General features: G+C 66.8%; 2 protein-coding genes across 2 annotated transcripts; both read left to right on the top strand.

The window, feature by feature from the left end:
• On the top strand, nt 1-8,933 carry SLC17A7 (solute carrier family 17 member 7). Its single transcript, XM_065420941.1, has 12 exons — nt 1-14; nt 428-680; nt 1,398-1,516; nt 2,914-3,028; nt 3,493-3,580; nt 3,927-4,013; nt 4,301-4,443; nt 5,323-5,472; nt 6,033-6,165; nt 6,854-6,964; nt 7,673-7,800; nt 8,586-8,933. The coding sequence occupies exons 2-12, from the start codon at nt 564-566 to the stop codon at nt 8,931-8,933; spliced, it is 1,539 nt and encodes a 512-aa protein (XP_065277013.1). The 5' UTR covers nt 1-14; nt 428-563.
• A 5,755-nt stretch (nt 8,934-14,688) lies between these two features.
• On the top strand, nt 14,689-21,471 carry LOC135893239 (trans-1,2-dihydrobenzene-1,2-diol dehydrogenase-like). The gene is made up of 7 exons (XM_065421039.1): nt 14,689-14,778; nt 16,793-16,904; nt 17,305-17,468; nt 20,177-20,429; nt 20,702-20,826; nt 20,947-21,100; nt 21,362-21,471. Exons 1-7 carry the CDS (start codon nt 14,689-14,691, stop codon nt 21,469-21,471), a joined length of 1,008 nt encoding a protein of 335 aa, XP_065277111.1.
• Nucleotides 21,472-21,958: the final 487 nt, after the last annotated feature.

Below are 21,958 nucleotides of genomic sequence, written 5' to 3'. Positions count from 1 at the left end.
CTGGGGAAGGTCAGGTCAGCTCGGGCCGGGCGCCGGGCGGGGAGCTCAGCCAGGGATATTTAAAACCGTCCTTGTGATCTGCTAACGCAGCTACCTGCACCGTGACCCCGCAGCTCCATATGCTGAGCCAGGCCAGCTGCCGGGGGGGTGGGGGGAGCTGGCCCCAAGTCCCCAAGTCCCCAGGGCAGCACTAGGGGGGCCTGTGCTGCAGGGAGGGGGGGATCAACCTACCCACCCACCCCATCCATCCTAATCCACCAATACATCTATCTATCTATCTATCTATCCCCGTCCACCCCATCTATCTATCTATCTATCTATCTATCTATCTATCCCTAGCCACCCCATCTATCTATCTATCTATCTATCTATCTATCTATCTATCTATCTATCTATCTCTCTCGCTCTCTCCGTGTCCCTGGGCCAGGCTGCTGGAGCGGCGCCAGCCGGGCGGGGAGACGATTGAGCTGACGCAGGAGGGGCGCGCAGTGGAGGTGTTGGAGAAGCACCAGCCGGTCGTGGACTGCACCTGCTTCGGCCTCCCGCGCCGGTACATCATCGCCATGCTCTGCGGCTTCGGCTTCTGCATCAGCTTCGGCATCCGCTGCAACCTGGGCGTGGCCATCGTCAGCATGGTCAACAACAACACGGTGTACAGGGGCGACAAGGTGGTGGTGGAGGTGAGCGGCCTGTCCCCTCTAGGGGGTGCTGCCTCCCATCTGGCCCCAGGTCGGGGACTGGCTGGCTCAGGGGGGCAGGGAATGGGGTGCGGGGCCTGTCCCCTCTAGGGGGCGCCGGCTCCCACCAGGCCTCAGAGCAGGGACTGGCTGGCTCAGGGGGGAAGGGAATGGGGCCTGGGGCCTTTCCCCTCTAGGGGGTGCCGGCTCCCACCCGGCCCCAGGGCAGGGACTGGCTGGCTCAGGGGGGCAGGGAATGGGACATGGGGTCTGTCCCCTCTAGGGGGCGCTGGCTCCCACCAGGCCTCAGGGCAGGGACTGGCTGGCTCAGGGGGGCGGGGAATGGGGCGTGGGGCCTGTCCCCTCTAGGGGGCGCTGGCTCCCACCAGGCCTCAGGGCAGGGACTGGCTGGCTCAGGGGGGCGGGGAATGGGGCGTGGGGCCTGTCCCCTCTAGGGGGTGCGGGCTCCCACCAGGCCTCAGGGCGGGGACGGGCTGGCTCAGGGGGGTGGGGAATGGGGCGCGGGGCCTTTCCCCTCTAGGGGGCGCCGGCTCCCATCTGGCCCCAGGGCAGGGACTGGCTGGCTGGGGGGGGGGGGGCGGGGGAGATGGGCTGGCTCAGGGGGGCAGGGACTGGCTGGCTCAGGGGGGCGGGGGATGGGGGCGCGGGGGGGGCAGGGGATGGGCCCGGGGTCTTTCCTCTGTTTCTTTTCCTCCACAGAAAGCCCAGTTCACCTGGGACCCCGAAACGGTTGGGATGATTCACGGCTCCTTCTTCTGGGGCTACATCGTCACACAAATCCCCGGGGGCTTCATCGCCCAGAAATTCGCTGCCAATCGGTTAGAGGAGAGACACAGCAGGCCCCACTGCCCAGGGCGGGGTTAGGGGGCACTGGGCTGCGGAGGGGGGCAGGGGTTCAGCAAGGGGGGGCTGGGCTGTGGGTGGGGGGCAGGGAGACGTTTCAGATCAGGTACAAAATCTCAATCTCATTAAATCTCCCCAGGCTCCTTTCTGCCCCGTCAAGGCCTGGCCCCTTTCCAAATGGGCTAATCCTCGGTTGGTTCCTGTCCCGCTGTGCTGCAGCCAGCCCCCGCGCCCCACCCCAGAGGCGCCGCATCCTAGCACCGGGCAAGGAGTCCCCGTGCCCCCAGCCCCCGCGCCCCACCCCACAGGGGCCGGGTCCCACTGCTGGTTGGGGGGTCCCCGGATACCCAGCCCCTGTGCCCCACTCCAGAGAGGTCCCCAGATACCCAGCCCCCGCGCCCCACCCCAGAGGCATCAATGGTGCGACAGTGTGAGGTAGGCAAAATGCACTAGTGAGTAGCTGTTATGATCAGGGACAATGCGGCTCCAGCCATGACCAGCAGTGGCATAAATAGAGAGCAGCCATTGTGCCAACACAATAGCGTGTCACTAGTGTTAGCGCAATGCACTAGTGAGCAGCAAGCATGCAAACGCTAGTGATCAGTGAGCGTGCGATGCACTGTTGTTCAGCGAGCATGCAAACCCAATAGGAGCAGTGAGCATTCAATGCACAAGTGAGCGGCAACCATCCAGTGCACTAGTGAACAATGTGTGTGCAAACACAATAGTGAGCAGCCAGCATGTGATGCCCTTTTGAGCAGTGAACCTGGAAACATACAATCGAGTTGCACGTATACAAACACAATAGTGTGCAACATGTGTTTAGTGTACTAGTGAGCACTGAGCATGCAAACACAATGGTGACCCTCGAGAGTGTAAATACTATAGTGAGCAGTGAGTGTGCAATGCACTAATGTGCAGTGAGAATTTGAATGCACCAGCAAGCATACAAATACACTAGCACTCCCTGAGCATGCACACACTGTAGTGAGCTGCAAATGTGCAAACACTGTGAGCAGCAAGCGTGCAAACACAGTCACAAGCAGCAAGCGTGCAAGACTCTACTGAGCAGCAACCATGCAAACACAACAGTGTGCCTTGCACCAGTGAGCATGCAAATGCACTAGTGAGAAGCAAAGACAACAGTGAGCAGTGAATGTACAATGCACTAGTGAGCAGCGAGTGGGCAAACACAAGTGTGACCAACAAGCGTGCGACACACTAGCATGCAGGGAGCGTGCCATGCCCCGGCGAGCGTGCAGTCCTGGTGTATGTTGCTGACAAGCAGCCACCCCGCTGCACAATTGTGAGTCGCGTAGGTGCGATTGCATGAGCGCTCCACCCCTGCCCTGACCCTCCCGTCCCCCCGCAGGGTGTTTGGCTTTGCCATTGTGGCCACCTCGACTCTGAACATGCTGATCCCGTCGGCCGCCCGGGTTCACTACGGCTGCGTCATCTTCGTCCGCATCCTGCAGGGGCTGGTGGAGGTGAGCGCCCCTGGGGGCGGGGACCGAGGAGGAGGGGGTGGGGCTTGCCTTCCTGGCCACGCCCCCAGCCCCATGCGGGAAGCTTGGGAGGGAAGGGTTAGGGGGCGGGGCTTGATATGTTGGCCACACCCCTGCCCCCACATGGAGGTGGTGGGGTAAGAGGGCAGGCCTTGCTTTTCTGGCCACGCCCCTTCCTAGTCTGGGTGGGAGAGGGCAACCTGTTGAAGGGGGTGGAGCTGCTGGTAGGGGGCGGGTCTCCCTCTAGCCACGCCTTCTTTGCCTATTGGGAGGTGGGCCTGAAAGTGCAACACGGTATGGGGTGTGGCCTGATGTGCTAGCCACGCCCCCTTCCTAATGGAGGGGGCTTGTCAGTGCAGCGGGGGAAGGGTGCCGGTGAAGGGGCGGAGCCTGGTAGCCTGGCCATGCCCCCCGAGCCCTAACATCTGTCTGTCCATCTGTCCCAGGGGGTGACGTACCCAGCCTGCCACGGGATCTGGAGCAAGTGGGCCCCCCCTCTGGAGCGCAGCCGCCTGGCCACCACGGCCTTCTGTGGTAAGGGACCCTCCCCCGCCGAGCCCAGACACCTGGGTTCTTGCCCCGGCACCAGGAGGGGAGTGGGGTCTAGTGGTTAGAGCAGGGGGGGCTGGGAGCCAGGACTCCTGGGTTCTCCCCCGGTTCAGGGGAGGGGAGTGGTGTCTAGTGGTTAGAGCAAATGGAGCTGGGAGCCAGGACTCCTGGGTTCTCCCCCCAGTTGGGGGGGGGAGTGGTGTCTAGTGGTTAGAGCAAATGGAGCTGGGAGCCAGGACTCCTGGGTTCTCCCCCCAGTTGGGGGGGGGAGTGGGGTTTGTTCAGTTCACACCGCGGGGCTTTGGCTAACGTGGGCCACAACCTCCCGCAGGCTCCTACGCGGGCGCAGTGGTGGCCATGCCGCTGGCCGGGGTCCTGGTCCAGTACTCGGGGTGGAGTTCGGTCTTCTACGTCTATGGTAAGGTCAGACCCACGGGCCCATCTACCCCGGCGTCCAGCCTCCTCGCACCAGCCCCACGGGCCCATCTACCCCGGCGTCCAGCCTCCTTCCTCACACCCACGGGCCCATCCACCCTGGTGTCCAGCCTCCCCCCACCCACCCACAGACCCATCTACCCCGGCGTCCAGCCTCCCCCCTCACACCCATGGGCCCTCCTGCCCAGTATCCCCACACAGAGGCGGGGGGGGCTCTCCCAGCTGGCTGTTCCCCCGCCCCCGTGGTGACTCCCCCCCTCCCATCGACAGGCAGCTTTGGGATCTTCTGGTACATGTTCTGGTTGCTGGTTTCCTATGAGAGCCCAGCTCAGCACCCCACCATCACGGAGGAGGAGCGCCGGTACATCGAGGAGAGCATCGGGGAGAGCGCCAGCCTCATGAACCCCCTGGTGGTGAGACCCCACGGCAAGCAGGCTGGGGGCACTGCTGTGGGGAAGCTCACAGCGCTGGGATGCCCTGGGCTGGGGGCACTGCTGTGGGGAAGCTCGCAGCACTGGGATGCCCTGGGCTGGGGGAACTGCTGTGGGGAAGCTCGCAGAGCCGGGATGCCATAGGCTGGGGGCACTGCTGTGGGGAAGCTCACAGCGCCGGGATGCCCTGGGCTGGGGGCACTGCTGTGGGGAAGCTCACAGCACCGGGACACCCTGGGCTGGGGGCACTGCTGTGGGGAAGCTCACAGCGCTGGGATGCCCTGGGCTGGGGGCACTGCTGTGGGGAAGCTCACAGCACCGGGACACCCTGGGCTGGGGGCACTGCTGTGGGGAAGCTCACAGCGCCGGGATGCCCTGGGCTGGGGGCACTGCTGTGGGGAAGCTCGCAGCGCCGGGATGCCATAGGCTGGGGGCACTGCTGTGGGGAAGCTCGCAGCACCGGGACACCCTGGGCTGGGGGCACTGCTGTGGGGAAGCTCGCAGCGCCGGGATGCCATAGGCTGGGGGCACTGCTGTGGGGAAGCTCGCAGCGCCGGGATGCCATAGGCTGGGGGCACTGCTGTGGGGAAGCTCGCAGCGCCGGGACGCCCTGGCCTGGGGGCACTGCTGTGGGGAAGCTCGCAGCGCCGGGACGCCCTGGGCTGGGGGCACTGCTGTGGGGAAGCTTGCAGCGCCGGGACGTCCTGGGCTGGGGGCACTGCTGTGGGGAAGCTCGCAGCGCCGGGACGCCCTGGGCTGGGGGCACTGCTGTGGGGAAGCTCGCAGCGCCGGGATGCCCTGGGCTGGAGGCACTGCTGTGGGGAAGCTCGCAGCCTGGCTATCTCACCCTTCCCCTGGCAGAAATTCAAGGCCCCCTGGCGCAAGTTCTTCACCTCCATGCCCGTCTACGCCATCATCGTCGCCAACTTCTGCCGCAGCTGGACGTTCTACCTGCTGCTCATCAGCCAGCCGGCCTATTTCGAGGAGGTCTTCGGCTTCGAGATCAGCAAGGTACCGCCCCCCCCCCCCCCCCCCGCTGCCTTCCCCAGGAGAGAACCCAGGAGTCCGGGCCCCCAGCCCCCCCCCCCCACCCCGCTGCCTTCCCCAGGAGAGAACCCAGGAGTCCGGGCCCCCAGCCCCCACCCCACCCCGCTGCCTTCCCCAGGAGAGAACCCAGGAGTCCGGGCCCCCAGCCCCCACCCCACCCCGCTGCCTTCCCCAGGAGAGAACCCAGGAGTCCGGGCCCCCACCCCACCCCGCTGCCTTCCCCAGGAGAGAACCCAGGCGTCCAGGCACCGAGCCCCCGTGCTGCCCTCCCCGAGCCGGGACAGAATCCAGGCGTCCAGGCACCCAGCCCCCGTGCTGCCCTCCCAGAGCCGGGACAGAACCCAGGCCCCCCACCCTGAGCAGGGAATCCGGGGGTCGAATCCTGCCTCCTCCCATCAGTGTCACGAGTTGGTTGGGGCCCAGACTCAGCGGGGTGGGACCCAGGAAAGAGGGGGCCGGGGGTGGGGGAGGCTCCCCGCGGGTGCCAGGGCAGGCGACTCCCCCTCTCCCTGCCCCCCCCACAGGTGGGCCTGCTCTCCGCCCTGCCCCACCTGGTCATGACCATCATCGTCCCCATCGGGGGGCAGATCGCGGATTTCCTGCGCAGCCACAGGATCATGTCCACCACCAACGTCCGCAAGATGATGAACTGCGGAGGTGAGACGGGGCTGCGGGTCGGGAGTGAGGGGCACTGGCAGGGCTGGGGGGGCAGAGCCGGGCTGGCAGGGGCTGCGGGTCGGGAGTGAGGGGCACCGACAGGGCTGGGGGGGCAGGGGGCTGCGGGTCGGGAGTGAGGGGCACTGGCAGGGCTGGGGGGGCAGAGCCGGGCTGGCAGGGGCTGCGGGTCGGGAGTGAGGGGCACCGACAGGGCTGGGGGGGCAGGGGGCTGCGGGTCAGGAGTGAGGGGCACTGGCAGGGCTGGGGGGGCAGAGCCGGGCTGGCAGGGGCTGCGGGTCGGGAGTGAGGGGCACCGGCAGGGCTGGGGGGGGCAGGGCCGGGCTGGCAGGGGCTGCGGGTCGGGAGTGAGGGGCACCGGCAGGGCTGGGGGGGCAGGGCCGGGCTGGCAGGGGCTGCGGGTCGGGAGTGAGGGGCACCGACAGGGCTGGGGGGGCAGGCCGGGCTGGCAGGGGGCTGCGGGTCGGGAGTGAGGGGCACCGGCAGGGCCGGGGGGGCAGGGCCGGGCTGGCAGGGGCTGCGGGTCGGGAGTGAGGGGCACCGGCAGGGCTGGGGGGGGCAGAGCTGGGGTAGCAGGAGGCTGCGGGTCAGGAGTGAGGGGCACCGGCAGGGCCGGGGGTGTGTGTGACTCAGTTTCTCTCTCTGCCCTCCCCCCCCCCCCCCCCCCCAGGCTTTGGCATGGAGGCGACTCTGCTGCTGGTGGTGGGTTATTCCCACAGTAAAGGCGTCGCCATCTCGTTCTTGGTCCTTGCTGTGGGCTTCAGTGGCTTTGCTATTTCAGGTCAGCAGGGGGCGCCGTGGGGCAGGGAGGAGAGTGGGGGCTCGGCGGGGAGCACCGTGGGGCAAGGAGCAGGACGGGGGCCCAGCAGGGGCGATGTGGGGCAGGGAGTAGGGCAGGGGGCGCCGGGGGGAAAGGAAGGAGGGTGGGGTCTCGGCAGGGGATGCCATGGGGCAGAGAGTGGTGTGGGGGCTCAGCGCGGGATGCTGTGGGGCAGGGAAGGGGATGGGAGCGTGGCAGGGGGTGCCGTGGGGCAGGGCAGGGGGTAGGGGGTGGTAGGGGGTGCCGTGGGGCAGAGAAGGGGGTGGGGGCGCGGCAGTGGGCACCATGGGGCGGGGCGGGGAGTACGGCAGGGGGTGTCGTGGGGCAGGACAGGGGGCAGGGTGTGCTGTGGGGCAGGGTAGGGGGCAGGGGCATGGCAGGAGGCACCGTGGGGCAGGGGGCAGGGGCGTGGCAGGGGGTACCATGGAGCAGGGCAGGGGGCGCTGTGGGGCAGGGCAGGGGGTGGGGGTGCAGCAGGGGGCACCGTGGGGCAGGGCAGGGGGCAGGGGTGCGGCAGGGTGCGCCATGGGGCAGGGCAGGGGTGTGGCAGGGGGCGCCGTGGGGCAGGGCAGGGAGTGGGGGTGCAGCAGGGGGCACTGTGGGGGTAGGGGTGCCGTGGGGCAGGGCAGGGGGCTCTGACCTACTGTCTTTGGTCCCACGTCCCCACAGGGTTCAACGTGAATCACCTGGACATCGCCCCACGTTACGCCAGCATCCTCATGGGCATCTCCAATGGGGTGGGCACCCTCTCGGGCATGGTCTGCCCCATCATCGTTGGGGCCATGACCAAGCACAAGGTGCGGCGGGGCTGGGGGGGGGCTGGGTGATCGGGGGGCTGCGGGTCGGGAGTGAGGGGCACCGGCAGAGCTTGGGGGGGCAGGGCTGGGCGAGCAGGGGCTGCGGGTCGGGAGTGAGGGGCACCGCAGGGCTGTGGGGGCTGTTGAAGCTGGTGCTCATGGGGGGGGACACTCAGGATCCCGGTGTTGGGGGGTTGCTGATCTCACCCCCATCTCACCCCCCCCCTCCATCCAGGTCAAAAGGTTTAAAAGGAGGGAAATAAAATATTATTTTGTCTCTTCCTTCTCCCCCTCCCCCACTCCCTGCCCTGCCCCCGCCCCCTCTTCCTCCCCCTCCCCCTGCCTTCTTCCCCCTTCCCCCACTCCCTGCCCTGCCCCCGCCCCCTCTTCCTCCCCTTCCCCCACTCCCTGCCCTGCCCCCGCCCCCTCTTCCTCCCCCTCCCCCTGCCTTCTTCCCCCTTCCCCCACTCCCTGCCCTGCCCCCGCCCCCTCTTCCTCCCCTTCCCCCACTCCCTGCCCTCCTCACCCCTCCCATTCTCCCTACTCCTCCCCCTCCCATCCCCTCCACTCCCCCTCCCCCCAACTCCCTGCCCTGCTCCCTGCTGCTCCCAACCCCCCCAATTCCTCCTCAATCCCCCGTGCCCTGCCCCCGCCCTCTGCCCTGCTCACCCCCCTCCTGTCCCCCCACTTCTCCCCCTCGCCCACTCCCTGCCCTCCTCACCCCTCCCGCTCCCACCCCCCCAACTCCCCACTGGCCCCACCCCCCCAATTCCTGGGGGGCGCAGACGCGGGAGGAGTGGCAGTACGTGTTCCTCATCGCCTCGCTGGTGCACTACGGGGGGGTCGTGTTCTACGGGATCTTCGCCTCGGGCGAGAAGCAGCCCTGGGCCGAGCCGGAGGAGACCAGCTCCGAGAAATGCGGCTTCATCCACGAGGACGAACTGGCCGACGAGGAGGACGAGGCCGCCCGGGGGGCGGGCGACGGGGGCGGGGGCGGCTACGGGGCCACCAAGAGCACCAGCTTCGCCAACGGGGGCTGGGCGGCCGACTGGGACAAGAAGGAGGAGTTCGTGCAGGAGCCCGGCAAGGACACCTACATGTACGGGGCGCCGCGGGAGAGGGACCTGTCCTAGGGACCCCCCGAATCTCTGCCTCCCCCCGGGCACCTCTGCGGTGGTACAGTCCAGGGGGGTGGGACCACACTTGGCCACACCCCTATTCTGCAGGCCACACCCCAACCCCCCCCCCCCGGTGTGTTGGTACAGTCCAGGGGGACGGGACTGAGTTTGGCCACACCCCCCCATTCCTCCACTGCATTGGTACAATCCAGCAAGGTGAGGTGGAGCTGAGTTAGGCCACACCCAAATCCGCCCCAAGTGCCACTGAGCCAGGGGGTGGGATTTATTTTGGCCACGCCCAAATCCCCCACGGCATTGGTATAATCCGAGGGGGCGTGGCTGAGTTAGACCACACCCCCACACTATAGGCCACAGCCCCCTTCATTGGTGCCATCCAGGAGGGCGAAGGAGTGGAGCTGAGTCAGGCCACACCCCCAAGCCCTCAAGCCACAGCCAACCCCCCTCACTGGTACAACCCCCCTCTATTGGTACAATCCTCTCCCCACCCCCCTCCACAGGCCACGCCCAAATCTCTTCCTCTCTGGGCACCACCATTTGGTATAACCCACCAGGGCGAGGGGGTGGCACTTAGGGTTAAGCTGCCCTACCCCCCGGGCCAGTGGCAATGGTACGACCCATTGGAGCAGTGAGGGGGAAGTCCCCATATCCCACTGACAAGGGTCTGGGGGGAGGGCGGGGCAGAGGTTAGACCTTTGACCCTGAGGTCAGAAGGTCTTGACCTTTGACCCTTGGCCTCTGCAGGGGCACCACTTGACCTTGAGATCAAAAAGCCTTTGGCCTCAGGGCTTGGCCTTGAGCCCAAGTTGACTGTGAGGTTGGTGGTGCCTGACCTTTGACCTTGAGACTCCCACGTGCCCCATCATAAATTAACCCCTCCCCCAGCAGGCCTTGGGGGCAGCACTAGAGATCCATGGGGGGGGGGGAGAGCAGTGGAGGGGGACGGGGGGATGCCCCAGACTGTGACCCCGGGGTTCATTCTGACAGCGTCTTTACAAAGTGACATGACAAATGGCGGTTTTGAGCCACCCCTCATGAGCCAGTCGGCGGTTTTGAGACGCCCCCCGCTCCTTCTCCGAGCTGCCCGCCCTGGCGGCTCCCAGCCACGGCCGAGATGACGGTTTCAAGCTGCTCCCTGCATTCTCGATTGGCAGGTTCAACACCCCACACGCTGCCGGTGGTGGGTTCGAGACACTTCACACGCTCTAGGTGGGGGGTTCGAGACACCCCGTGCGCTCCAGCTGGCAGTTTCAAGTTACCCTGCATATTTTATGTGACGGTTTCATGTTACCCTGTACAGCTCTAACCAGCAATTTCAAGCTGCTCTGCATGTCCTAGCGGGCATCCAGGCATCCTGCCTGATCCAATTCTAGCTGGTAGTTTCGGGACACCCCACACAATCCAGCCACCGGTGTCAAGCCGCCCTGCATGTCCTAGCTTGCCGGGTCACCGTTGCTGCATTGCAATTCTCCTGGGTATTTTCCAACTGCCTTGCTTCCTCCAGCCGGCGGCTTCAAGTCACCCCACAGCATCCAGCTGGCGGTTTCAAGCCACCCAGCACATTCTTAGCCAAGGGCTTCAAACAAGTCAGCGCCCTCTAGTTGGCGGTTTCATGCCCCCTCTTACATGTGACAGTTTCAAGTCCCCCCTTGCATTCTCTCGAGCCGCGTAGCCACCTGTGGAGTGAGGCCGGCCCTACCCGACATCCCACCCCGCCCACCCCCGCGCTGGTTCGGCCCCTGGCACCGCCCAGTTCCGCCCAGTTAGAGGCAGGTGGCGATGCTGTGGGCTGGGGGATACCCCCAAAAGTGTGTGTGGGGGGGAGACCTGAGCCCACCTGTCCCTTCCCCCGCCCCACAGCTCCGGCATTGGAGGGTCCGCCTGGCGTTGAGTGTACGTGTCCCCCCCCCCCCCCCCCTGAATAAACCATTCTTGTGTAAATATATAAATATAAATTATATACGGGACCGAGAGCGGGGCCGGGCCTGTGAGAGCTTCCTTCCTGCGCCGGGGGGGGGGAGTGCGGGGGCGGATCGCTGCCCCTTTGTCCAGCCCACAGCCCCCCTGTTTGTCCACCCATCCCCATCCGCCCCCTCTGACGCCTATCCCCATATACCTCCTCGTCCAGCCCCATGGCCCCCCGTCTGTCCAGCCATCCCCATCTGCCCCCTCTGCCTGCCTGGCCCCATCGGCCCCCTCTGTCCATCCCCACGGCCCCCCGTCTGTCCACCCATCCCCATCTGTCCCCTCTGCCTGCCTGGCCCCACCTGCCCCCTCTATCCAGCCCCACGGCCCCCTGTCCATCCACCCATCCCCATCCGCCCCCTCTGCCGGCCTAGCCCCATATACCTCTCCGTCAAGCCCCACGGCCCCCTGTCTGTCCACCCATCCCCATCCGCCCCCTCTGCCGGCCTAGCCCCATATACCTCTCCGTCTAGCCCCACGGCCCCCCGCCTGTCCATCCATCCCCATCCGCCCCCTCTGCCTGTCTGGCCCCATCCACCCCTCTGTCCCTCCCCACGGCCCCCCGTCTGTCTACCCATCCCCATCCGCCCCCTCTGCCTGTCTGTCCCCATAGTTGGGAATTGTCCTGCTTTGAGCAGGGGGTTGGACTAGATGACCTCCTGAGGTCCCTTCCAACCCTGATATTTTCTATGATTCTATGATATATCTCTCTGTCCAGCCCCACAGCCCCCTGTCTGTCCATCCATCCCCATCCGCCCCCTCTGCCTGTCTATCCCCATATACCTCTCCGTCCAGCCCCACGGCCCCCGTCTGTCCATCCATCCCCATCCGCCCCCTCTGCCTGTCTATCCCCATATACCTCTCCGTCCAGCCCCACGGCCCCCGTCTGTCCATCCATCCCCATCCGCCCCCTCTGTCCGTCCCCATGGCCCCCCATCCATCCCATACGGCCTTCAGCCTGCCTATCCCCATATACCTCTCCATCCAGCCCCACACCCAGCATCTGTCCATCCATCCCCATAAGCCCCCTCTGCCTGCCTGTCTGCCCCAAGGCCTCCCATCTGTCCATCCATCCCCATCTATCTATCTCCAGACACCCCCCCTCATCCACCCCCTCTATCATTGGTGCTGTAGCTCAAAGGCACGGCACCAGGGGGCGCTGTGCTGCAGGGAGCTGGGGTGGAGGGCTCCGGAGGGGGTGCTCCCCCCTTACTGGGATGGGACTCGTGGATGTGGGGGGCAGGGAAGAGCTGGTTCAAACTGTGGCTAATGGGGGCTCGATGGTCCCTGTTTCTGGCTCATCTGTCCATGGGGGGGGGGGGGGCTGCTAAACCACCATGGCCCATCTGTGATGCCCCTCACTCCTGACCCTCAGCCCCTGTTAGCCCAGCCCTGGTCTCCCCCCAGCCCTGCCGATGTCCCTCACTCCCAACCCACAGCCCCCTGGTAGCCCAGCCCTGACCCCCCCCAGCCCTGCCGGTGCCCCTCACTCCAACCCGCAGCCCCCTGGTAGCCCAGCCCTGGTCTCCCCCCAGCCCTGCCGATGTCCCTCACTCCCAACCCACAGCCCCCTGGTAGCCCAGCCCTGACCCCCCCCAGCCCTGCCGGTGCCCCTCACTCCCAACCCGCAGCCCCCTGGTAGCCCAGCCCTGGGCTCCCCCCCAGCCCTGCCGGTGCCCCTCACTCCCGACCCGCAGCCCCTGCTAGCCCAGCCCTGGGCTCCCCCAGCCCTGCCGGTGCCCCTCACTCCCGACCCGCAGCCCCTGCTAGCCCGGCCCTGGGCTCCCCCCAGCCCTGCCGGTGCCCCTCACTCCCAACCCGCAGCCCCCTGGTAGCCAGCCCTGGGCTCCCCCCCAGCCCTGCCGGTGCCCCTCACTCCCGACCCGCAGCCCCTGCTAGCCCGGCCCTGGGCTCCCCCCAGCCCTGCCGGTGCCCCTCACTCCCGACCCGCAGCCCCTGCTAGCCCGGCCCTGGGCTCCCCCCAGCCCTGCCGGTGCCCCTCACTCCCGACCCGCAGCCCCTGCTAGCCCAGCCCTGCCCCCTCCCAGCCCTGCCGGTGCCCCTCACTCCCGACCCGCAGCCCCTGCTAGCCCGGCCCTGGGCTCCCCCAGCCCTGCCGGTGCCCCTCACTCCCGACCCGCAGCCCCTGCTAGCCCGGCCCTGGGCTCCCCCCAGCCCTGCCGGTGCCCCACTCCCGACCCGCAGCCCCTGCTAGCCTATGAACAGGGGGTCCCGAAAGCAGCTGCTGGCTGTTGAGTGTTCAGGTGGGGCCTGGGCTGTTCGGAGGCAGGTGGCCTGGGAGGGGCCGGGCGCTCGGCACATGGCCTGGGCAGATGCGGCAGGATTAGGCTGGGGCCAGAAATAGACGTTTGGCTCCGGGATTAGGGGGGGCGGGGATGGAGCCAGAGATATAGTGCGGGGGAGGGGCTGGGGATGAATTCCCAGCATCAACCCCTCCCCCAGTGCCCCTCACTCCCACCCCGCAGCCCCCTTTCCCCCCCCCCCAGCCCTGCCGGTGCCCCTCACTCCCGACCTGCAGCCCCTGCTAGCCCGGCCCTGGGCTCCCCCCAGCTCTGCCGGTGCCCCTCACTCCCGACCCGCAGCCCCTGCTAGCCCAGCCCTGACCCCCCAGCCCTGCCGGTGCCCCTCACTCCCGACCCGCAGGCAGGTGCCATGTTGTGGCTGACAGTAGCGGGGGCCAGCTGGGAGCAGCGCCAAGGACGGGCAGGGGTGGGGGGGGGCACAGATGGACCCAGTGGGGGACCCGTGAGCAAGGCCAACCCAGCCCCCCAGCCCGGCTGTTCTGAGGGGCGCAGACTGCAGCCCCCGACGTTTGTATGGAAGTTTCCCATCAAACTGCTGACCTGGACACCACCAGCAGGGGGCAGCAGAGACCAGCCATGGAACGAGACATGGGGGCTTCTCCCTCCAGGGGCGCCAGCGTCTGCTCTGGGAGGGGAGTGGGGACTAGTGGTTGGAGCGGGGGGAGGGGGGGCTGGGAGCCAGGACTCCTGGGTTCTCTCCCTGGCTCTGGGAGGGGATTGGGGTCTGGTGGTTAGAGCAGGGGGGGCTGGGAGCCAGGACTCCTGGGTTCTCTCCCCGCTCTGGGAGGGGAGTGGGGACTAGTGGTTGGAGCGGGAGGGGGGGGGGGGAGCCGGGACCCCTGACTCCTGGGTTCTCATACAGTTTGCCCGGTGAGTCTCTCGCCTGACTCTGGGAATAACGGCGGGAAGCCACAGTCAGCGGGGGAGGATGCTGCCAAGTGGGGGGGATGGAGTCTCTGGGGTGCCCATGGCTTAGCCAAGTGATCCCAACGAGGGGAGAGAAGGGACACTGTGGGGGAGGGGGGCATAGTCTGTGGGAACAGCCCCCAGCTCATCTCTCCCGGCTGCCGTATAAGGTCCCCAAATTAGCGGAGGGGAGGGGGGGGCGCAGACCTCGGGGTTGCGTTTCATTCGTCCTCCGGGTCAGAACCACTCCCAGAGAGCCAGAGCCGGGGAGAGAACCCAGGAGTCCTGGCTCCCAGCCCCCCCTGCTCTAACCACTAGACCCCACTCCCCTCCCAGAGCCAGGGAGAGAACCCAGGAGTCCTGGCTCCCAGCCCCCCTGCTCTAACCACTAGACCCCACTCCCCTCCCAGAGCTGCAGGAGGGGGGGGAGAAGAGAACCCAGGCGTTCCGGCACGGGGCGGAGCTAGCTGCAGGCTGGGCGGGGCTCCCCAGTGACTTTACCTTCTGGCCCCGCGGGTTCTGGGTCCGCCCCCAGAGACACCCCCCGCACCAAGGCCATGGCCACCCGCTGGGGCATCTGCTCCGCCGGCAAAATCAGCCACGACTTCCTGGTGGCCCTGAAGACCCTCCCGGCCACGGAGCATCAGGTGGGCGGGGCTGGACTAGGAGGGGGCTGTGGGTCGGGAGTGAGGGGCACCGGCAGGGCTGGGGGGGGGCAGGGCTGGACTAGGAGGGGGCTGCGGGTCGGGAGTGAGGGGCACTGGCAGGGCTGGGGGGGGGCTAGCAGGGGATGTGGGTCGGGAGTGAGGGGCACCGGCAGGGCTGGGGGGGGGCAGGGCTGGACTAGGAGGGGGCTGCGGGTCGGGAGTGAGGGGCACTGGCAGGGCTGGGGGGGGGCAGGGCTGGACTAGGAGGGGGCTGTGGGTCGGGAGTGAGGGGCACCGGCAGGGCTGGGGGGGGCAGGGCTGGACTAGGAGGGGGCTGCGGGTCGGGAGTGAGGGGCACCGGCAGGGCTGGGGGGGGGCAGGGCTGGACTAGGAGGGGGCTGCGGGTCGGGAGTGAGGGGCACCGGCAGGGCTGGGGGGGGGGCAGGGCTGGACTAGGAGGGGGCTGTGGGTCGGGAGTGAGGGGCACCGGCAGGGCTGGGGGGGGGCAGGGCTGGACTAGGAGGGGCTGTGGGTCGGGAGTAAGGGGCACTGGCAGGGCTGGGGGGGGCAGGGCTGGACTAGGAGGGGGCTGCGGGTCGGGAGTGAGGGGCACCGGCAGGGCTGGGGGGGGGGCAGGGCTGGACTAGGAGGGGGCTGTGGGTCGGGAGTGAGGGGCACTGGCAGGGCTGGGGGGGGGCGGGGCTGGACTAGGAGGGGCTGCGGGTCGGGAGTGAGGGGCACCGGCAGGGCTGGGGGGGCAGGGCTGGACTAGGAGGGGGCTGCGGGTCGGGAGTGAGGGGCACCGGCAGGGCTGGGGGGGGGCAGGGCTGGACTAGGAGGGGGCTGTGGGTCGGGAGTGAGGGGCACCGGCAGGGCTGGGGGGGGCAGGGCTGGACTAGGAGGGGGCTGTGGGTCGGGAGTGAGGGGCACCGGCAGGGCTGGGGGGGGCAGGGCTGGACTAGGAGGGGCTGTGGGTCGGGAGTAAGGGGCACTGGCAGGGCTGGGGGGGGCAGGGCTGGACTAGGAGGGGGCTGCGGGTCGGGAGTGAGGGGCACCGGCAGGGCTGGGGGGGGGGCAGGGCTGGACTAGGAGGGGGCTGTGGGTCGGGAGTGAGGGGCACCGGCAGGGCTGGGGGGGGGCGGGGCTGGACTAGGAGGGGGCTGCGGGTCGGGAGTGAGGGGCACCGGCAGGGCTGGGGGGGGCGGGGCTGGACTAGGAGGGGGCTGTGGGTCGGGAGTGAGGGGCACCGGCAGGGCTGGGGGGGGCAGGGCTGGACTAGGAGGGGCTGTGGGTCGGGAGTGAGGGGCACTGGCAGGGCAGGGGACGAGTCTAGTGGTTGGGGAGGGGCTGGAAGCCACTAGACCCCACTCCGCTCTCAAAGGCGGGCACGGAACCCAGGCGTCCGGGCACTGCGTGGACCCAGCCCTGCGGTCCAGAGTTCACAGGCTGGACTTTCCACACCAACCCCCCCACCCCACCCCACCCCCGCGGGTTCTGGATCTGTTCCAGTTCCGGCACCGAGCCCCTCCCCCTCCCGTGCCCCCCACCCTGGGCCGTGGCCACCCGCTGGGGCATCTGCCAGGCTGGGAAAAGCAGCCAGGGTGTCCTGGTGGCCTTGGGGGCCCCTCCGGGTGAGGAGGATCCGAGTGGAGGGGGCAGGGGAAATCTGGGGGATCCCAGCAGGGGGGGTTCTGGGGGACCCAGCCCATGGCTCAGAGGGATCCCTGGGGGGCAGGGGACTGTAGTGGGAGGGGTTTGGGGGAAGACTGAGAATAGATTAATGGGGGTCCTGTGGGGGGCTCATGGGGGGGACCCTCCAGAAACAGGGACTCAGGACTCCTGGGTTCTCTCCCTGGCTCTGGGAGGGGAGTGGGGTCTGGTGGTTAGAGCAGGGGGTGGGCTGGGAGCCAGGACTCCTGGGTTCTTGGCTCAGTGCTCACTGACTGGGAGGGGGGTTGGTTCTGGGAGGGTCCCGGCTGCCTCACTCCCACTTTAACCCTTCCCCCCCCCCCAGGCTGTGGCCATCGCCGCGCGTGATCTCTCCCGGGCTCAGGAATATGCCCAGAAACACGGGATCCCCCGAGCGTACGGGAGCTACGAGGAGCTGGCGCGGGACCCCGACGTGGGTGAGCCCCCCCGGGGACCCCCCATGGGACCCGACCCAGAGAGAACCCCCTGGGGGGCAGGACATGGAGGCTTTCCCCTCTAGCGGATGCCGGCTCCCACCCGGCCCCAGGACAGGGACTGGTTGGCTCAGGGGGGCAGGGAATGGGGCACGGGGCCTTTCCCCTCTGGGGACAGTGTGTGTGTCCAGGGATACCTTTGGGGCAGGCTGAGACCCCCGAATGTGGGGACTGACCTGGGAGGGGTGAATGGCAGCATGAGGGGTGGCCAGGAGCCAGGACTCCTGGGTTCTCTCCCTGGCTCTGGGAGGGGAGTGGGGTCCAGTGGTTAGAGCTGGGGGGGGGGGAGGGCTGGGAGCCAGGACTCCTGGGTTCCACCCCCATTTCCCACCTCCCGTGGCAGACGTGGTCTACGTGGGGGTCATACACCCCGAGCACCTGCCCGTGGGGCGGCTTTTCCTGGGGGCCGGGAAGCCGGTGCTGCTGGAGAAGCCCCTGGGGATGAACGCGGCGGAGGTGAGGGAGCTGGCGCAGCTGGCCCGGAGCCACGGGGTCTTCCTGATGGAGGTGAGTGTCCCCCCTAGAGCCCCTCTGCAGCCCAGCGCCCCCCAGCACTGCCCTGGGGCATCAGGGCCAGGCCTGGGCACCGGGGAGAGCGCCCCCTGTTGTGCCCCCCGTGTCCCCCTGCAGCCCAGCACCCACCGCTGAGCCCCCCGCCCCGCTCCGCGCAGCCCAGCGCCCCCTAGGGTCACTGGGGCCAGCCCTGATGGCCAGGGGAGAGCGACCGAAGAGTGAGGCTGGCCAGGGGGCGTTTGCTCGCGGTTTAAGACAGGGACTCGCAGTTTTGGGCCGTAGCACTTAATAGTAGGTTTGAAAAGGCCCCTGGTTCATAGTGCCTGGGAAAGCCGCCAGTGTCCTCGTTCAAGCGAAAGTCTAGGGCGCGGGGGAATTCGATCTGCCGTGCAAACCAGGGGAGCTTCCCAAGAGCGGTGCTTGGCCGGCTGGAACAAACACCTGGCCAGTTGGAGATCTGTGAGGACCCGAGTTAGCAGCCCCGGGTGGAGGCAGACGGTCAGTGGACAGGGCAGGAGAAGTCGTCCAAAAGAAACGGCTTGTCTAGAAATGTAACCAGAAAGAAACGGTTTTGTCGAAACGACCGTACGCTTCGCTCGCATCTTGCCTTGTCCCAGTGCTCGCCTGTTTGGAAAACCCTACACAGTGCAAATATGTGAACATCAGAGCGGCCAGACTGGGTCACACCAATGGTCCATCTAGCCCGGTGTCCTGTCTGCTGACAGTGGCCGATGCCGGGTGCCCCAGAGGGAATGAACAGAACAGGGGATCGTCAAGTGATCCATCCCGTCGCCCATTCCCAGCTTCTGGCAAACAGAGGCCAGGGACCATCCCTGCCCATCCTGGCTAATAGCCATTGACCGACCTATCCTCCAGGAACTTATCTACAGGGCCGGCTCTAAGTTTTTTGCCGCCCCAGGCAAAAAAGAAGAGCGCCGCCCTGCCGTACCCCCCCCCGCGAGCGCCGCCGAAATCCCCGCCCCCCCCAGCACCACGCCACCCGAAGCCCCGCCCCCCCAGCGCCCCGCCGCCCGAAGCCCCCACCCCCTCTCCGAGCGCCGCACCGCGCCAGCCCCCGCCCCCCCGAGCACCACACCACCCGAAGCCCTGCCCCCCCAAGCACCACGTCGCTCGAAGCCCCCGCCCCCCCCCTCCGAGCACCGCATCGCCCGATGCCCCGCCCCCCCTCCGAGCACCACGACGCCCGAAGCCCCCTCCCTCCCTCTGAGCGCCGCCCGAAGCCCCCGCCCCCCCCCCCGAGCACCGCGCTGCCCGAAGCCCCCGCCCCCCCTCCGAGCACCGCGCCGCCCGAAGCCCCGCCCCCCGAGCACCGCCCGAAGCCCCCGCCCCCCCTCCGAGCACCGCGCCGCCCGAAGCCCCACACCCCTCGAGCCCTGCCCGAAGCCCCCGCACCCCTCTGAGCACCGCGCCGCCCGAAGCCCCACCCCCCTCCGAGCGCCGCGCCGCCAAATCCAAAAATAAAAAATAAAAAATCGGGCGCCGCCCTGCCCCAAGGTGCCGCCCCAAGCACGTGCTTGGTCAGCTGGTGCCTGGAGCCGGCCCTGCTTATCTAGGTCTTTTTTTAACCCTGTTCTAGTCTTGGCCTTCACAACATCCTGTGGCAAGGAGTTCCACAGGTTGACTGTGCGTTGTGTGAAGAAATACTTCCTTTTGTTTGTGTCAGACCTGCGGCCTGTTCATTTCACTGGGTGACTCTCTGGTTCTTAAGTATCAGAGGGGTAGCCGTGTTAGTCTGAATCTGTAAAAAGCAACAGAGGGTCCTGTGGCACCTTTAAGACTAACAGAAGTATTGGGAGCATAAGCTTTCGTGGGTAAGAACCTCACTTCTTCAGATGCAAGTTGCTCCCAATACTTCTGTTAGTCTTAAAGGTGCCACAGGACCCTCTGTTGCTTTTCTCTGGTTCTTGTGTTACGAGAAAGAGTAAACAGAAATCCGGCCGTTCAATTGCATTTAATTCATTCGAGACGAACAAAGCGTAGAGAAAAGATTCAGATTCCCCAGTTTGTCTGGTTCGGTTCCCGGTTTTCTTCCCGGGCGTGGTTACGTTGCTTGGCTGTTTTTATAACGTCTTTCGCTGGCTCAGGCTTGCAGCAAGGGTCACTTGGCTACCAGAGGCCAGCGTCCCGTCTCGTCCGAGGGCTGGGCTGAACGGCCTCTGATTCTTTCGAAGCAGACCGAACGCTCTCTCTTCTCCTTCTGGGGGTAAATCAAAGCCAAGCCAGTTTTGGGAGCCTGAGAAGACGGGCAGGGCTTTGAACGGTGCTAAGATCTCCCCACACCGCGCCGCTCCGGTATTGCCTCGCAGTGTTATCGGTGTCCGTCTGCAGTGCGGCGTCATGCCCCCCTCTGTAACGTGTCACCGGCCCACGGCGGCTACGCTCGCACCCAGGCCTCTGGCTCCCAAAGGAGCTTCCGGTTTGCAAGAGGACCCGTCTCCCCCCGGCTCGGCCAGCTTCTGGCCGTGCCCGAGTACAAATCGGTTTAGACCGTTAGCGGTTTACTCGGCACGAGTGAGCTGAGGGGGGGGGAGTGAGTGTGAGAGGGAGGGAGCGGGCGAATGGGGGAGTCTCTGGACATGGCTGCCCATCTGGGCCCCTGCCCGGCCCTCCACAGCACAGCGCCCCCAGGACCCACTCCCCTGTGTGTGTGTGTGTCTGTGTGTGTGTGTGTCCCCCGCCAGGCCTACTGGACCCGATTCTTCCCAGCCTCGGAGCGGCTCCACTCCCTGCTCTCCCAGGGAGCGCTGGGGGAGCCGAAGGTGGTGAGGATCGAGTCCGGGGCACCTCTCTCGGGCTGCCCCCGGGTGGTGCAGAAGGAGCTGGGGGGCGGCGCCCTGCTGGACATTGGCTGCTACTGCGTCCAGTTCGCCACCATGGTCTTCGGGGAGGAGAGACCGGAGTCCATCCTCGCCTCGGGCTTCCTCCAACCCACCGGTAACAGGGGCTGCGGGTCGGGAGTGAGGGGCACCGGCAGGGCTGGGGGGAGCCCAGGGCTGGCTAGCAGGGGCTGCGGGTCGGGAGTGAGGGGCACCGGCAGGGCTGGGGGGAGGCCAGGGCTGGGCTAGCAGGGGCTGCGGGTCGGGAGTGAGGGGCACCAACAGGGCTGGGGGGGGAGCCCAGGGCTGGGCCAGCAGGGGCTGCAGGTCGGGAGTGAGGGGCACCGGCAGGGCTGGTTCTAGGCTCCCACCCTGCTCTCTCTTTCCCAGGCGTTGATGAAACGTTGTCCATCATCCTGAACTACCGGGGGAAGCGCCAGGCCGTGATCACCTGCTCCATGCTGACCTGGCTGCCCAACCAGGCTGCCATCAGTGGCACCAAGGGCATCATCCAGGTACCTGAGGGGGAAAACTGAGGCACACAGAGGGCTGGGGACTCTGCAGTGTGGGACAGAACCCAGGAGTCCTGGCTCCCAGCCCTCCTCTAACCACTGGATTCTTTGTTCCCCCGGCAGCTCCTGTCCCAGATGTGGAGCCCGACTGAGCTGGTGGTGAATGGGCAGCATGAAGAGTTCCCCCTGCCGCCCCCCCCCTCCCAGCCCCTCAACTTCTCGAAAAGCACCGGGCTTCGTTACGAGGCCCAGCACGTGCGCCAGTGTCTGCTGAAAGGTAATGGGGGGGGGGGGGCGGGCACTGCGTGGGAAAGGTCGCAGCGCTCAGCGTATCCAGCGGGGGCACTGCCGTGGGGAAGTTTGCAGCACCTGGGTACCTGGATGGGGGCACTGCTGTGGGGAAGGTCGCAGCGCCGGAGCCCCCAGCTGGGGAAGTGCTTTGTGGCATCTCACAGTGCTGGAGTCCTCAACTGGGGGCACTGCTCTGGGGAAGCTCGCAGCACCTCCCATACTGACACCCCTCCCCCCACCCCCCCAGGCCTGAAGGAAAGCCCCCTGGTGAGCTTGGCTCACTCCGAGCGGGTGGCCTCCATCCTGGATGAGGTGCGGCGGCAGGTCGGGGTGACGTACGCCCAGGATCGGGCCTGACTCCCGCTGCCCGGGAACGGGAGTCGCCCGGTGTTTTGGATGCGATTGCAGGTTGGGTCGATACAAGGAGCAGCAGCGTGGCAGTAACAGACCTCGGCTGCTGGGTGGCGTTTGACCTGGTGCCGAGCGACATTGTGGTTAAAAAAAAAACAACCGAGAACACTAGAAAATGAAACGGATTAAAACCTGGCTAATGGAGTGTTCTGACTACGTCCCTGTGACCGGGGAAGCGCCATGGAGCAGGGGTGTTTCCTGTGGGGTCCTGCGTCCTGTAAGCAGGGGAATGGTCTGTTAGGGGGCTTATTCCTCCACTCTCACACTTCCCTGGTCCTTCTCGCGTGAACAGAGAGCAACAATACCCGAAGTCCGAAGGTGCAAACAATTCGATGTTTATTGGGGTGAACTTCCAGCAAGCTTAAACCCAAGTTCCTTTTTCCTTATTTTCGAATCCCAACTTACTTCCTGTTTGCCCCTAATTTATATAGTA

This window comes from Emys orbicularis, chromosome 21 (assembly GCF_028017835.1).
Source record: "Emys orbicularis isolate rEmyOrb1 chromosome 21, rEmyOrb1.hap1, whole genome shotgun sequence".
Lineage (NCBI taxonomy): Eukaryota > Metazoa > Chordata > Testudines > Emydidae > Emys > Emys orbicularis.
The sequence above is the reverse complement of the archived record's forward strand: the minus strand, read 5'-3'. Positions and strand labels throughout refer to the sequence as shown.